General features: G+C 40.8%; 2 protein-coding genes across 2 annotated transcripts in view; one reads left to right on the plus strand and one right to left on the minus strand.

The window, feature by feature from the left end:
• The first annotated feature begins 2,185 nt into the window (after window positions 1–2,185).
• On the plus strand, window positions 2,186–5,847 carry LOC149828225 (uncharacterized). Its single transcript, XM_090018134.1, has 2 exons — window positions 2,186–4,847; window positions 5,335–5,847. The coding sequence occupies exons 1-2, from the start codon at window positions 2,186–2,188 to the stop codon at window positions 5,661–5,663; spliced, it is 2,991 nt and encodes a 996-aa protein (XP_089874260.1). The 3' UTR covers window positions 5,664–5,847.
• Window positions 5,848–13,969: 8,122 nt separating this feature from the next.
• LOC149828226 (uncharacterized) overlaps window positions 13,970–17,545 on the minus strand; it is a 34,518-nt gene continuing 30,942 nt past the window's right edge. Inside the window, exons 5-6 of the mRNA XM_090016788.1 lie at window positions 14,393–14,793; window positions 13,970–14,311 (exon numbers count right to left, since the gene is read on the minus strand). Of these exons, the coding sequence (XP_089872914.1) occupies window positions 14,054–14,311; window positions 14,393–14,793 (659 nt within the window). The 3' untranslated portion in view covers window positions 13,970–14,053. The remainder of the gene's footprint in view (window positions 14,312–14,392; window positions 14,794–17,545) is intronic.

The following is a 17,545-nucleotide window of genomic DNA, read 5'->3' on the forward strand; positions in this document are numbered from 1 at the left end:
CCCGAACCCGACCCATTTATTAAACGGGTCGGCTGTGGCAAACACGAACCCAAACGGGTAACCCGACACGACCCGCCAACCCATTTAATAAATGGGTTGGGTCGGGTAAACGGGTTTTCAGGTTGGCGGGTCGGGTTGGTGGGTTGACGGATCGGGTTGGCAGGTAGGCAGGTTGGCGGGTCGGGTTGACGGGTCGGGCAGACGGGTTGGCGGGTCGGGTTGGTGGGTTGACCCACCCGCCTAACCCGTTTATTAAACGGGTCAGCCGGGTTGGCGGGTTGGCATACCCCCAACCCGAACCCGACCTGTTTAATAAACGGGTTACGCGGGTCGACCCGTTTATTAAACGGGTTGGCTTAAGCCCAACCCGAACCCGCCTAAGAGGCGGGTTGGCGGGTTGTGTCAGAAATTGCCACCCCTAATGGGTACATACCAAACGCTATAGGGTCAGAGTTTACCGGTTATGGTTTTTCTTATAGTGGACCCAATCAGACCTGGGTCCAGTACTCAGTACCCCCACCTCAAAGTCAGATCCAGGTTTAGACTCAGATTGGTCCGAACCAGATCTGACGAACACCCCTAGAGCACAGGCCACACATCATATAATACGTGGTTGCACCGTGTGAACCGTGGGGTTTTTCCCATTACAGTGGGGCCCACATTCGGGTATCTGTTTCGCTCATGACCTGTGGTCAAAGGTCCATTGACCGTGAAACAAACGAGGTCTTTATGGTGGGACCGCTTATGAAAGCGAGTATAGAGCGTATTCCACACGCCCCGGAAATACGCGGTTTTACATGTACGGCTTCTCCACCACTGGTGACTCGGTGAGAACAAAACAGAGTGCTTTTTACATGATAATTTCAACATACGTCGTATTACATGATGCACGTACGACAGCCGCGTTTCTGCCAGGCACAAAAAGTTAGGGTAAAGCAAAGAAAACCGAAGACACAAAAAGCGGATTGTTTTACAGGTTTGATTGGAATCCAGGGCCCACATAGCAATGCAAATCAGTCGGATTCAGGTTGAGGGTTTTATGATTTTTGGCTGTTTGAACCCGACCCGAATCCGACTCTCCCATGTATTTAGTTGTTCTGGATCCGATCCCTTTGCATCCCACCAAAAATCGTAACAAATAATTCCAATTGGACCATTCACACACCCACTAAACGAGTGGTGCTAGGTTGATAGCTTTACACTAAATTACCTACAAATCAAGTCATAGATAACACCCACCCGGGTGGTAGTTACCTGAACCAAACCCTATAGGATCCAGGTATGGTGATAAATAAGAAGACCCGATTAAGACCCGAAGGTCTGATTAATACATGGACCCGAGTATAGTTTGTGAAATTTTGTACTAGACCTGGGCCCGACTCGATTTTTTGTTTTACCAGGTCTGGTTCATGTAGTTCTTATCAGGTCCGGGTATAGCTTTTCTTATAGTGGACCTGATTAGACCTGGGTCCAGACCTGATACCATACCTGAAAACTGGGTTCTAAGTCTGGTAACAACTGGGTCCGAACCAAACCGGAGGCGTTGACACCCTTAGGTAGGGGTGGCAAAATCTGACAAGACCCGCCAACCCGCCTCTTAGGCGGGTTCGGGTTGGGCTTAAGCCAACCCATTTAATAAACGGGTCGACCCACGTAACCCGTTTATTAAACGGGTCGGGTTCGGGTTGGGGGTATGCCAACTCGTCGACCCGCCAACCTGAGAACCCGTTTACCCGACCCAACCCATTTATTAAATGGGTTGGCGGGTCGTGTCGGGTTACCCGTTTATCAAACGGGTCGGGTTCGTGTTTACCACAGCCGACCCATTTAATAAACGGGTTGGGTTCAGGTTGAGGTATGCTGACCCGTCGGGTCGACCCGCCAACCCGACACGATTGCCACCCCTACTTAGGTGTGATGGAGTGTTGAATGGACTACACCTTTGAGTGGGTCGGGTTGTTTGGCTCCGGGCATACAACAAAGTATATGTTCATGTATCAAACTCTTGACATCCTTCAACTTTTAATCCGACCCACCTGGCCAGAGAGCACTCAAAGAGTCACCAATTTTTTTCTGTGATGATGAAAGCATGACGATTACAGATGAGAAAAAATCATTCAAGCACTAAGTGAACCTTTTCTTTAAATTCATCATCAGCCTCATTGGAAAAACCAAGCAACCAACAATGGATACCCACGCCAGCATTGTGTCAATTCTCCTTGTTTTCCTGTTCTGTTGTTCACTGGACTCTATTGCATATGGTATGATGCACCAGAGGCTCAGCAATGCCACGGACCAAATTTCTCTGATTTCCTTCAAGTCCCACATAACCAATGATCCTTTGAAAGCCTTGTCAAATTGGAATTCCAACACATCCTTATGTACTTGGAAAGGAATCCTCTGCAACTCCAACAACAACAGAGTTGTGAGGATTGAACTTCAGAATTTTGGTCTTGAAGGTTCTATCTCCCCTCATGTTGCCAACCTCTCCTTCCTTCATGTCCTTAATCTTCGAAACAACAGCTTTGGTGGCCATCTGCCTCCGGAGATCGGCCGCTTGTTCCGCTTACGTTTGCTCAATGTTTCAGCAAATCTCCTACAGGGAACCATCCCTTCATCTCTCGGTCTCTGTTCAAAGCTGACAACACTTGACCTCTCTATGAACAGATTTGAAGGGAGGATCCCCACAGAGCTGAGCCTTCTGTCAAAGCTTCAAGATGTTTCAATGAGTGAGAATTATCTCACGGGCCCCATACCTTCTTCTTTTGGAAACCTTTCTTTGCTCCAATCTCTGTTTCTATCCAAGAACGGACTTCAAGGATCGATACCGGATGAGCTAGGCCATCTCCAGAATCTGTTAATACTTCAGATTGGTGTTAACAACATAACAGGCGCGATTCCTTCCTCTCTCTTGAATATCACTTCTTTAAGGTACTTGGCCGTGGCAGGGAATTCATTGTCTGGCCATCTTCCACCAACCATATTCACTTCCCTTCCTAATTTAAGCTTTTTGCTTCTTGGTGGAAACATGATTGAGGGATTGGTGCCTGTCTCTCTGTCCAATGCTTCAAAACTTGATCACCTTGATCTTTCTTCAAATAGATTTAGCGGGAACATTCCCTTGATGGGTAATTTGCATGAACTCAGATATTTAAATTTGGAGATCAATGAGCTAGTGACTGATGGGAGGGATGGCATGAATTTTATCTCATCACTAGTGAATGCTACTCAACTTGAAGTTTTCTCTGTAGCTGAAAATCAGTTAACTGGTAATCTTCCATCATCAATTGGAAATCTCTCTAGTCGGCTTTCAAGATTGTTCCTTTCGGAAAACGTCATTACTGGAAATATACCCGAAGGAATTGGCAATTTGGGTGGCCTTACTCTGCTATCATTGGATGTTAATCACTTCTTTGGAAGCATCCCTCATTCCATAGGGAAGCTTGGGAACCTGGCAAGTTTTGGAATTGCAGGAAACATGGTTTCTGGATTGATTCCAGAGACGCTGGGCAATCTGACTTGGCTTCTTGAATTAAACTTGAATGGGAACTATTTAACAGGAAGAGTGCCAACAACTCTTGGCAAGTGCAGGAGCCTACATACATTGGATCTTTCTGCTAACAGACTTGGAGATAGCATACCCAGAGAAATTCTCAGCATACCAGATTTGGAACAACTAAATCTCTCATCCAATTCACTCAGTGGGACACTGCCTTCAGATATTGGAAAACTGAAAAGAATTCAAGTAATTGATGTATCGTCTAATGATTTCACAGGCAACATTCACGAGTCGATTGGCTCTTGTGAAAATCTGCAGTATCTGAGAATGGCCAATAATTCATTTCAAGGGCCAATTCCAAGTTCTTTAGGTAACACAAAAGGCCTCGAGTCCCTCGATCTTTCTTACAACAGATTATCTGGTACAATCCCAACTTCTCTACAATCTCTCAAGTATCTGTCTTTGCTAGACTTGTCAAGGAATGATCTGCAAGGAGAAGTTCCTAAAGAAGGTGTCTTTGCTAACTCTAGTGAAGTTTACCTCCTTGGGAACGATCGCCTCTGCGGAGGGATACCTGAACTGAAGTTATCTAAGTGCCCTGGTCCTAAAGTCCATTCCCACAATGCAGCGGCAAAGTTGATAGTAGGGATCTTGGTCAGCTTGTCTATCTTTTTTATCCTCTGCTTCTTATTGGTATTGGGCATCATCTGGAGAAGGAAAAGAATGATCTCCCATCCTTCAGGTGCAGCAATACCATTTGAGGATCCACATAGATTGTATTCATATTTTGCTCTCAGAAGTGCAACTAATAACTTCAGTGCAGAGAACTTGATTGGGCAGGGGAGTTTTGGGTGTGTTTACAGAGGAATCATGAGGGATAGAAGCCTTGTTGCTGTGAAGGTATTCAACATGGATCAGCATGGAGCTACCAAGAGTTTTGCCGCAGAATGCAAAGCTCTTCGCAATGTTAGGCATCGGAACTTGGTGAAGATCTTGTCTGCATGTTCATGCAGTGAATTCAAGGCTCTGATCCTGCAGTTCATGCCCAATGGCAGTTTAGAGGATTGGCTCTACAAGAAATCAACTGAAGAAAGGAAGTGGTTGGATTTCGAGCGTAGAATTCAGGTAGCTACTGATGTAGCCAGTGCAATGGAGTATCTTCATCATGATTGTGAGACTCAGGTGGTTCACTGTGATCTTAAGCCCAGTAATGTTCTTCTGGACCATGACAAGGTTGCCCATGTTGGAGATTTTGGTCTTGCACGTATGGTCCTGAGTGTTGCTGCTTCAAACGGCCATTTGAGTAGCACTCTTTGGCTTAAAGGATCTATTGGCTATATTGCTCCAGGTGAGTGTGTGCATGTGTGCATTGTGTGTGTGCATGTGTGCATGCACATGTGTGTTTGTGAGTGCAATGCGGAAGTTTTGGATGGGTCCTGCATTTCCATATCATTCATATGACTCTACCCGTTAATCCCTCTAACAAAATATGGCTCTACCTGTTATAGCAGGTAAATTGAACTATGAAACACTGAAGCCAAATCAATTGACTTATGAAAGTTTTCACAAGTCTGGGAAACACAGTGCACTGTCAATAGTTCAACATTGAAGTAGAATTTAGTTCATCATTAGTCTAGACTCATACCCCTGTCAAATTCATCTATGAGATTTCTGGTAGGAGAATTCTAAGACTAATTGTTAAACTGTGGGCATATTACAAACTGATAGTCTTCATCTTTTGAAATGCTCAATGATAATATTAAATTGAAAGGACTAAAAGAACTGCCATAAGATAATGGCAATTGTATGTAAAGTTAACTACTTGTGATTTGCAGAATATGGCATTGGTGGGGAAGTCTCTTCAAGAGGCGATGTTTATAGCTTTGGAATTCTGCTGCTGGAGGTGTTCACTAGAAAGAAGCCTACTGATGAAATGTTCACTGGAGAACTGAGCTTGCAGAAATGGGCAAGATCCGCATTCCCTTATGATGTTATGAATATTGTAGATCTCGAATTGCTGGATAACATGGAGTTGTATGCGGAGTATCTGGTCTCTGTGATTCAACTAGGCTTGAATTGTACTGCAGAATCTGCACAAGAACGGCCAAGCATGAGAGACGTGACTGCAGCATTAAAGGGCATTAGAAACCAACTTTACAAGTGAGGTTGATTCCAGCTGCCTATATGATGATCATCAAAGTGGTCCTAGCGTTGATGTAGTGACAAGACAAGATCAAAAGTGAATAACATAAAAAGCTAAGTTCAAATAAGTGGATCAACATGATCCATAATATATTGAAAAGCTTGTTAGATAAACATTGTGATGCTGAACTACATATATGTAAGTTTTGTCAAATAACAAGTCTTCTGTTGTGTGAGATATACAAACATGTCACTGGAACAGTTTGGGATCTCAATTAGCCTTCAATGACAGTCTCTTGATGGAAAGAAGTTTCGCCTTCATGCAAGCTTCCATACAGAGACGGACATACATTAGGATTGCCCCCCCCAAGAATTTAAAACTTATATTGGAGCCTTTATCTGGCTGCTCCCAGCATAGGTGAAAAAAATTTCTGGCCCCCAAGAAAAAATTTTCTGCCCCCAAAAAGAAAATTTTGGTTGGTAACTCATACAACCTCATAACTTATCCCATTGGTTTCAGGTATTGTTATTTATCTGCCCAAATGGCTCTCTCTCTCTCAACTTCCTGATCTCTGCAACTTAAATTCATGGAGGATTACTTCATACCAAATGCACCAAGTAATGATTTATGAATGGCACCATTTTTTTTTTATAGGCAAGCTGGGGTTAGGCAGATCCCCACCAGTTACACAACATACCATTGGGTTTTGAACTTGCAACGTCCCAACCCATGGTGACGTGCAGTAACAGCTCCTACCAAACAAGCATAGCCCCCTTTGGTATGAATGGCACCATTATATACAAACACCTTGGATCTCTATGGTGCAGGTTGCTTTGATCAAATCCGACCACATGAATGGACTCAGCATATTCAGAATAGGGAGAATTGGATTTTGGATCGTGTTTTTTTTTTTTTTTGAAAAAAAGGCTCCGCATCCATATGAGCTGACACGAAGATACGTATATAGGAAGACACGTGTCGTGGATTCGGCTCACAAGTCTGATTTTTCTTAGTAAAATAAGACACGAGGACACAAAATTTTAAATTTTAAATTTTGCAATCAATAATTTTTTTTAATATTTGAATAATAAAAATACATTTTAGGAAAATAATATTAAAAAGGATTAAAATATTACTGAAAATACTAAATTAAGGGCCATACGTGTCAGTGCCAGTATCATTATGTCCGCTGGTGTCACTAGGGACATGCACCCAAAATGGCGTGTCCTTATGACATAGGGTAGGGGCGCAAATGGATAGGATATCTGATCTGAATCCAATATGTTTTTTTTGTTTGGATCTTTGAAGTAAAATCCGAATACGCATTTGGATCATATTTGAAGTGGTCAAGTCGCATTGTTTATGGATTCAGATTAATATTGTAAGTTGAATCTAATTCGGATTTTGATCAAAAATTGATCCATTTGTATTTCTAACACCTAACTAGCTTCTTCTTCTTCTTTTAATTTTTTTACTGCATCAATTATATCACACATATGTTGGATTTTGTTAAACTTTACCTCATTGGATCTGGTTCATATCTGGATTCAGAATAGCATCTGATGGTCACATTTCAAATTTGGATCTGGCATGACTGGCCCAAATCCAATCCGTTTGCACCTCTGTTGTAGCATGGGCTCCATGCCAGATGGGATTGAAAGACATGCCTGAGGTATTCAATTAAACACGCCCTAAGGGCTAAGGGCCTGTATAAAAAGGCGATATCCGAATCGGACTTGTATCGTTTGGCCAACGATTCAGGTGAATCGGCCAATACCAATTCTCAAGTGAATCGTTTAAAAAAGAATTAAAAATATTACATGTCAATCAGAATGTAACATGTGTTAAATCCATTAAAATAATATTAAAAAAATAGATTTAAGCTATTTTATATTTATTAAAAAATAACTGATTCAAAGTCATTATCGTATCGATTTCTGGCGATACGATACCAGGCCGATACACACCAATACTGACAACACTGGCCAGAACACCATCAGATTTGTTTTGTTTCAGCTGTTCAGTGTTTGCACCCTAGTGAACTGAAATAGAAACATGAAAGAATGGAGAAACGAACAAGATAACGGGGTTCGACTAATTAGACTGCATCCACGGGAAAAAAGATGATGCTTTCTCATCCTTCAACAAGCATTTTACAAGGATAAATACACTTGCCATACGAGTTCAATTCCTTGAGAGATAAGTTTCTACATTCAAAGACCTTATCCTGATCCTGAATCTGTTTTCTTTTCTTCTGATTCTCTTTCTGTTTTGCAGGATAATCCTGAGAGAAGGACGTGTTGGCAGTAACTGTCAAATGAACAAAAATTCTTCAACTTTCCTTTCTCTGTTGGTCTGCTAGCCTTATCCTCGGTTCCTTCTAGAGATTCGATATGGATCTTGTTCTCTTGCCTAATGCCCACCTTCAAACATGGTTGAGGTGAAATACAAAGGAAGTTTGGGCCTAAGATCTTCAAATATGGCTTTAGTAAAAGGCCTGGTAAATATAATCTATAACTTGAGACTATGAGGGGACAAACAGGTTGTTGGGTAACTTTTTCTCGAACAAAATAGTAGTTGATCTCAATGTGTTTGGATCGATTATGAATGTGCAATGATGACATAGTATCACAAAAAATAGTTGGGACCCAAGAGATGCAACCTCCAAGATGTGATAAAATATAGGTAATCCAGGTGACTTCAAGAGTGATAGATGCAAGTGCCTATATTCAGCGTTTGAACTGGAGTGAGCAACTGTCAAATTGCCTCCAAGATAAACCTTGGACATCTAGCCCAATCTGCATAAAAGAAAATCCATATAAAACAAGTGGGTTCTTTATATACCCCAGAATTCTTTTGTCAAGCTGAAATTGAAATTTGCTTGGGGCATGCATATACCACTTGCATAATTAACACTAAAAGATAAGCATGACCATGTAAAAGTTGTATTGTAAGCTTCCAACAATATTTGGTAAAAATGAAGATCTTCCAATAGTTTTTATTCTTTTCTGAGGAATGGGGTTTTCCTAGCATAGGAGTGGCAATGGGATGACAATTTTTCTTCTCAGCATGCTCTAGAATATCATATGCATATCGACTTTGATTAAGGAAGAGTCCCTCGTTGAATCGTTGAACTTGAACCCCAAGAAAATGATGGAGGTAGCCAGGATATCCTTCATGTTCAACTCTTTGTGAAGCCTACTTATGACTTAATTAAAGAACTTGTTGCAACTCCATGTAATGATGACATCATTAACGTATAATAATAAGAATATTCAACCACGATGGTTGTGGCATAAGAACAACACAATGTAGTAAAATTTCATAGCTAACAAGTAGGTACTAAATCTGTCAAACCAAGTCCTGGCAGATTGTTTGAGCCTATACAAAGGTTGATTGAGCTTACACGTGATTTAGTTTGTCTGTATCTTTAAATCCAGGTGGTTGCTTCATAAACACTGTCGTACTTAGGGATATGTGCAAATAATCATTTTTAATATTCATCTTATGAATATCCCATCTATGAGAAAGAACAATAGACATGACTATTTGTATCATGGCAGGCTTGATAATGAATCATCTCTGGGGAGCTGAGTGAAGCCCTTAGCAACTAACCAGGCCTTTAATCTCTCAAAAGTTCCGTGGGCCTTTATCTTGGTCTTAAAGACCCATTTGCACCCAGCGGCATTAATGTTTGGATTTTAGGGAACCGGCTCCCACGTGTTGGTTTGGTGAAGAGCAGGCATCTCCTCTTTCATGGTTTTGTACCAAGGGCAGTCTTTATGCTTTTAGGCTCAATGGTTATGTCACGACATGCTAAGAAATGCTTGGGGTTTGTTTGGCTTAACAATCCCACGTTTGGTCTGGGTAAGCATGCTATGAGTGTTAGTAGTGATACTCGCATCATTTTGAGTGGACGGATTTTGAATGGGCTCATTTTGTTCATTCCCATCTTTAGAAGGAGGCGGACACCATGATTGGTCAATTGTTCATTATGGCCATCGTTGGTCTGCTGCTGATCCAAGACCTCATGAGGTTCAGAAACGGCTTTAGTATAATCTGATTCATATTGTCATCGATTCCCAAGATCAGGTAAGCAAGTACGTACCTTTGAGGAAGGGGGACCTTCTAAGAATTTTAAAGATATGCATTCTTGAATTTTTCTTTCATTTCTTGAGATTTTTTTGAAGATTTAATCATGAGTTTAAAGTTTTTTTTTTAATATTCATAATAATTTCTGATGATTTTTCTTGGAACTTATTTTGAACTGTTGCAATGATTTTGTAATGATTTGGGGTTTTTAGATTTTTGAATGATTTTTACCATAGTTATCGGAAACTTCTTAGGTAGGTGGGAAGCTCGCTTCTTGAAAACTCGCTTCGGAAGCGCGATATTCCTCGCTTTCGAAGCTTCATGGGAAGCTTGATTCCCCCACACTTCTTCTATGCTTCTCATACACATGGTCTATGCATACTATATACTTTTCTCACATTTCTTTTCATCTTTTTCATGTATTTTCTCTCACGCTTTCACTCACTTTCCATGTACTTTCTTTAAATTGGTAACCATCATTGTTAGATTTTAACAAAAATTTAACTCTTTTACAAAAAAATCATGAAATACAAGAATGATTAATTTTATTTTAGTTTTTATTTGTTTCTTATTTGATTCCATATTGCTTCATTTTTTATTCATATTTCGCTTTTAAATTGAAACTTCGCTTCCCGCTTCGTATAAATTTTAAAATGCCTCGCTTATCGCTTTCCGTATTGTTTCTCACTTCCGCTTCCTAGTTTGACAACCTTGATTTTTACCCCTTTTTATTCATCGCTTCCTCAAGATATGTCCATATTGAGACAAAAGCTAGGAAAAAAGTGGAGGTTGGAGGTTTTGGAATGTTACTTTTTGGGCAAATATGTGATAAGTAGAGGCCATTGATTTGAGGTTTCACAAATGAAGATTTTGCGACTATTTCAGTTTATGACATGATCTAACTTAAGCAAAGTGCTCCAATTGGTTCTACAAGTAAATAATCAACCATCTGATAAGAAATCCCAAGAGCTTCATCGGATTGCTTTTAAGTCATGGCGTTCACGGGTATTGCCTCAACTTTACAAAGCACTCACATTGTCCCGAACCGAGCCTTCAAAATTGGATAGGTGCAGTGTAGAGCTCTACCGAATAGAAAATACATTGAGTATAGGAACACACAATATGCGCTGGCTTGATCGATGGCGTGCAGTGATAGCATGATACACGATAGGCAACAATTTTATCGTTAGTTAGTCATTGTATGACGACACAGATGTGAAGCATTATTTGGTTAAGCAGTACCAGCAGATCAGAGGATGTTGTCTTTAGAGATTTGGTTAAGGACCTCTCGACTTGTAGGAGTTTCACATGCGTAGCATTTAGATGCATGTGGGTTAGAGCTAATTCCCCCAAGAATCACTTTAGGTGATTTCAATCAAGTATGGTGACTCGGGGCTAGGCAAGTAAATGCCTAAGCACCGGCAAATGAGTCTGGGTGGTGTTCTTCGCTATGGTGTATAATCATCAACTAGTCTTCGGACTGAGGGCTGCAAGGTTTTGTTCCTTCAGTGGCGAGGTTTTGTTGTAGCGCGTGCATGGAGTCGCAATACGCTCCATGGCACACAAGTCCATGACAAGTTTGTGCCTATTTCAGAAGTGATAGCTGGTATGGGACTGCTATGCACTAAGTGGCATGGATTAGATAGAATACGCATTTGAAGATGTGTTTGATTAGCTTCTTTTAGGCAGCTGCGCACGAGATGGTGCGCAGGGCCAATAAAATGATCCAGTATATAAAAAAGTGTTGTTGCACGGCCTTTGACCGTTAAATTGGCCAAACTGGGCAGTTTGGCACATCGCAGGTTTACAAAAAATTCTATGCCCGTGACAAATTGGCATCAGAGCAGAAAGATTTATGAAGACCTTGTTGTTCATTGAGTGCAACACTGAAGGGGACAGTGATGGTTTATCCTGGTTACACAAATTTGCACAACTGAAGTGTTATTGTCCAAACATAGAAGCAAGATGTTAGCAGGGTGGTACAGGTCATCTTGTTGATGATAAGCAGAAATATAAGGTTGTTATTCAGTTGGCTAAAGGAACATGGATAAGCTAAAGATTTCTACCAATTGTGCGTTAAGCTCGCAGGTGGAGTGTGACGTTTGTCTTTTGCATGCAGAGAATGCACGTTGGATTCAGATGGATAGATTTGGACATTTAGGTATATGAGACTCAACTAAACTTCTATATTCTCTTCCAAGATTATGGGTTAGCAGAGTCCCCATCTTGAGCAGAATGTTCATTATTTTGGTCTCTTAAGTTGGCAGTTCCTCTGTGGATTGTGTGTGAGAAAAAAGTTATTATTCGTGGCTCGTTGATTTGGTTCCTGCAGGAACATTTTGTTGGCTCTAGATGAGAGTTGCAGTGTTGAGCTGTGTTGCTCCTTGTGTGGACGAGTGCCTAGGAAGACGCTTTAAAGGACTGTTTTGAAGTGATACGCAAGTAGGCATCCCCCACTTGAGGATTAGTTTGGACCATTGAAAAACCACAAGTTGGTGCCTTGAAGGAGTTGATATCCCTACGGCACACGTTGATGGTCGTCATTTTCTGCGAGGACCATGAAGGGCTTAAAATTGCCCTTGTTGAGCTCGGAAGTCACCCCCAACCATGAGCATAAAGATGACAAGTTTGTCATGCGGGCGAGGATGACCCACTTGTCTATGAGATTGCATTGGGGTTCCACGAGCAAATAATGCTCGATATTGATAAAACGGAAGACCGTTGTCTAAGTGATCAGAAGCGCGTTAAGAAATGAGACTTGACATGTCAAAGGCTGCGACAATGGTGAACGAAAACCAGAACAAGTTGAGTAAAGTGAAGAAAAAAAGTAGACCAAAGATAAGTACAAAGAAAAACTGACATATCAGTTAAGACTGTGTTCTTACATGCACTGACATTGTCGAGGACGACAATAGTTTGGGTGAGAGAGAATATCCCAGACCGAGCCTTCGAAATGGAGCAGGTGCAGTGTGGAGCTCTACTGAGTGAAAAATGCATCGAGTGCAGGAACGCGCGGTATGCGTTGGCTTGATCGATGACGTGCGGTGATAGCATGACACACGATAGGCAACGACATAGACGTGAAACATTGTTTGGTTAAGCAGTGTCAGTGGATGTTGCCTTTGGAGATTTGGTTAAAAACCTTTCAGCTTGTAAGAGTTTTTCATGCGTAGCGTTTGGATACACGGGGGTGCGTGTGAGTTAGGGTTAATTCTCTCAGGGATCACTTTAGGTGATTCCAACCGAGTATGGTGACTCAGGGCTAGGCGAGTAAATGCCTAGATACCGACGAATGAGTCTGGTTGATGCTCTTTACTATGGTGTTCAATCATCAAGTGATTTTCGGACTGGGGGCCACAAGGTCTTATTCCTTCAGTGGTGAGGTTTTGTTATAGCGTGTGCATGGAGTCGCAATACGCTCTATGACACGCAAGGCTAAAGCAAGTTTGTGTCCTTTTCAGAAGTGATAGCTGGTATGCGACAGCTATGCACTAAGTGGCATGGGCTAAATAGAATACACATTTGAAAATGCGTTTGATCAGCTTCTAGTAGGCAACTGCGCAAGAGGTGGTTCGTAGGCCGATAAAATGATTCAACACATAAAAAAAGTGTTGGTGCGTAACCTTTGGCCGTTATGCTGGCTAGACTGGCACATCGCGGGTTTGCAAAAAATTCTATGTCCGTGATACACACCGTCACAAAGGTTTTTGCTAAAATGCATGAATCAAGCCCTCTACAAAAGTCTCTTATCTAGCCTTCTTTCCGAGCTTATCCCAAGCCCAACGCTGAAAGAGCATAGCCTTTTTAGTGAGTTAAGTTGATTGTTCGAGAGATTCAAAACAATTTATTTAGTGTGTATTGGTTACAGCGTAGGGTGTAGCTGCACAATCCATAGGAGCGCAGCAAAAATGGGACTTTCCTGGTGCTCAGCATTTTTTCCAGCAAAAATGCTGAAAACTCATCAAAACCACTCAAACAGGCCTTTAGCAGTTCTGAAGCACTGCTAAGTATCTTTTTAAAAAAGACATGTGCATCCCTGTGCGGTAATAGCAGCACTTCAAAAGAGCCGCTAATTAAAAAACACTGTTTTCGCATGCTGGTCATCCATCACGCAGGCGATGGACAGCCAGCCTCATTAGTCATTCCACTGTAGCTGTACACCCAAGGGTTGTGCAGCTACGTTTTTTTCTTGATTAACATATAATATTTTTTGCAGAATCAGACCGTTACGAAGCTTTTCTTGTAATTCAAAAATATGAAAGAAAGGGTGGAACCTTTTTCTATTACGAAGCCAATTACTAGCATGAGCCTACATACTGTTACTTGGGGTACCCTTTAGTCCATACAGGTATGGAATAAACCAAAATCTCTAAGCCAAAAGATAAGCCTACAGTCAGTAAAGCATAAAAAATGGCTCTCCATTGATAATCAGAGACATGATCACGTTGATGATCCTCCAGATCACCACCTTCGAATAAAATGTACAACTCTTGAACAAAGGTAGATACGGTGCTCAAGCATCCTAAGAAACCAAGCTGTATTGCCTTAATTAGCATATGCGAATGCTGAGTCTTCACCTGCACACAAATTGAAATGCAAAATGAAGCATTTATTTTGTGCAAAACTTTACACAAACCACAACAAGAGTATAGGCTTACCACCAAATCCAATGTGGACAATGCAGCCATAATTCCCACTGCAACTACATTAGCAACCAGAGTACCATAAGGCAGCCATTTTATGTGCTGCTTTGTTCTAAAGCGCTTTTCATTGAACTTTTTAGCTAGAAACCATCGTGCCCAAACACCTGGTGGGCCTACCAAGCATGCTATCAATACCTTGGTCATTTCATTCGACTCAGACTTTAAGCAAAGCAGGACAATGCATACTCCCAAAAGTGCAGTGAACACTGTTACAACAATCCAACATGATATAATATGGTGTCTTTTCTGCTTGACCCGAAATTTAACGCCACCTCCTGTTAACCTTTTGAAAAACCAATTTACGGGCTCTGCTGTAGACATCCCAAATATGAGGCCACCAACTGTAGCCATCATGCCTATTAAACACCCATAGAAAGTAAAAATGAACATCTGGTGAACTATAAAGCAGAGAACTGTAGATCAAGCAAAAGGAAAAAAGAGAAGGAGAAGATCTCTGTCACAGAACACTAAAAGATATGTCGCCGGTATCAACAAACATTACACCTACAGGGACATCAGACAGATTAGACAATTGTTAAAAAAAAAATCAAACCTGTGTCCGACATAACTAGTACTACATCCCTAACTTTGTCTGTCTTTTACATACTTAAAATGTCACGATATATATATATATTAGTAATAATAGGGCCTTAAAGATATGTTCTAAATGCATTTTTAAGTAGAAAACAAGTTTTGGATTAAGTGATTGTGATGTTTGTATAGGTTTTTTAAGACCTTAGAAAGATCAATAGTCCACAATGTACCAAAGTTTCATAATTTAAAAAAAACATGATCCAAAATATGATTCCTATCAAATAAACTATATGGAACACATCTATGAAGCCCTATGTCACCTGGGTACGGGTAGGGAGGGTACGACACAGCAATTCGAAAAAATGTGGGTACGGGGACACGGCTATATATATATATATAAAACATCACATAAATACAAAATAAATTCAAAATAAACTGAATATAATCTATATATATGTTATATCTAAAATATATATTATATACTGAAAATATAATTATAAATAAATACAAACTTGTATGTACGGATCAGGTAAAATGGTGTGTCCAAGTGTCGACGCAGAGACACACATGCCGACATTGGCACGGAGGGCAAAATAGAGTGTCCATGTGACATAGATGAAGCCCGATTGAGAAGATGCAACTTACATCTATGATTTCTACTAAGTGGATGCAGGGGCTCAAGGAGCACCCTAGCATTACTATATATATATATATATATATATATATATATATATATCGAGAGAGAGAGAAGGGTGTATCATTGGACACCCAAAAAGTTCGACTGAGTCAAACTTCGTTGCGCCGCTGATCACGCACGCGATTAGCGGCACAAATTTTTTTTTGTGCCCAAAGTAGTTCGAAACGCGAGTGATAAGGTATATAAGGAGGTTTATGACAAGTTGGATACCAAAGAGGGCAAGAAGGATATTTATAGGCTTGCAAAGATGAGAGATAGGAAATCGAGGGATCTGGGTATGGTTAGATGTATCAAAGATGAAACGCAAAGGGTTTTAGTCAAAGATGAGGAGATTAAGGAGAGATGGAAAGATTATTTTGATAAGCTTTTTAACGAAAGTCATGCTCAGGATCTTGGACTCTTCTCCATTCCTTTTCATGAGATGAATCATGACTTCATGCCCAAGATTCAAAAGAAAGAAATTGCAGAAGCTTTGAAGAAAATGAAATCAAGAAGGGCAGTTGGCCCAGATGGTATACCTATCGAGGCTTGGAAATGCTTGGGAGAGAAAGGTTTAGAATGGTTGACAAATCTTTTTAACAAGATTTGACGGACAAATAAGATGCCTAATGAGTGGAGGAAGAGTACTTTGATGCCTCTATAAAAGAATAAGGGTGATATACAAGATTGCACAAACTATCGTGGTATAAAACTCATGAGTCATACTATGAAACTTTGAGAGAGGGTGATTGAGTCTAGGTTGAGGAAGGTTGTCATGATATCGGAGAATCAATTTGGTTTTATGCCTGGAAGATCAACTATGGAAGCTATACATCTTCTTAGACAACTTATTGAGAGAAATAGAGAGAGGAACAAAGATTTGCATATGGTTTTTATTGATTTGGAGAAGGCATACGATAAAGTACCTAGGGACGTTCTCTGGTGGACAATGATGAAGAAAGGTGTTTCTCTCAAGTACATTAGTATAATTAAAGATATGTATGAAGGAGTAGTAACCAATGTCCGCACTTGTGGAGGGGTGACAACCAATTTTCCTATAACGGTTGGGTTACATCAAGGATCTGCTTTAAGCCCTTTCCTATTTGCTATAGTGATGGATGAGCTTACGAGATCAATTCAAAAAAATGTGTCGTGGTGTATGTTGTTTGCTGATGATATTGTTTTGATTAATGAGTCTAGAGCTGGGGTTAATGCTAAGTTAGAATTATGGAGACAGACATTGGAAGCAAGAGGTTTTAAGTTGAGTAAGAGTAAGACAGAATACATGAAATGTCAGTTTAGTAAGCAACGAAGTAGTGATGGGAGTGTAGCGAAGCTTGGTGAACAAGAAATACCGGTGGATGATTGTTTCAAATATTTGGGATCTATCATTCAAAAGTATGGAGAAATTGATGGAGATGCAAATCATAGGATAAAGGTTGGGTGGATGAAATGGAAAAGTGCAACTGGAGTGTTGTGCGATCGTAGAATGCCATTGCGGTTGAAGGGAAAGTTTTATAGGATGACTATTAGGCCCACTTTACTATATGGTACGGAATGTTGGGCTGCCAAGATACATCATATTCAAAAAATGAGTGTAGCTGAGCTGCGTATGCTGAGATGGATGTGTGAAAATACAATAAAAGATAAGATTTGAAACGAGGAGATACGTAAGAAGGTAGGCGTTGCACCCATTGAAAATAAGATGAGAGAGAATCGTTTACGGTGGTTTGGACATATTCGGCGAAGGCCTAATGATGATCCAGTTAGAAGGATGGAGAAATGAAAAATATATTAGTTAAAAGAGGTCGGGGTAGGCCTAGGAAGACATGGATGGAGGTGATAGGAAAGGATATGAATGCTTTGAACCTCACCGAGGACATGGCATTGGATAAAAA

This window comes from Nuphar pumila, chromosome 9 (assembly GCF_984573655.1).
Source record: "Nuphar pumila chromosome 9, dmNupPumi1.hap1.1, whole genome shotgun sequence".
NCBI lineage: Eukaryota > Viridiplantae > Streptophyta > Magnoliopsida > Nymphaeales > Nymphaeaceae > Nuphar > Nuphar pumila.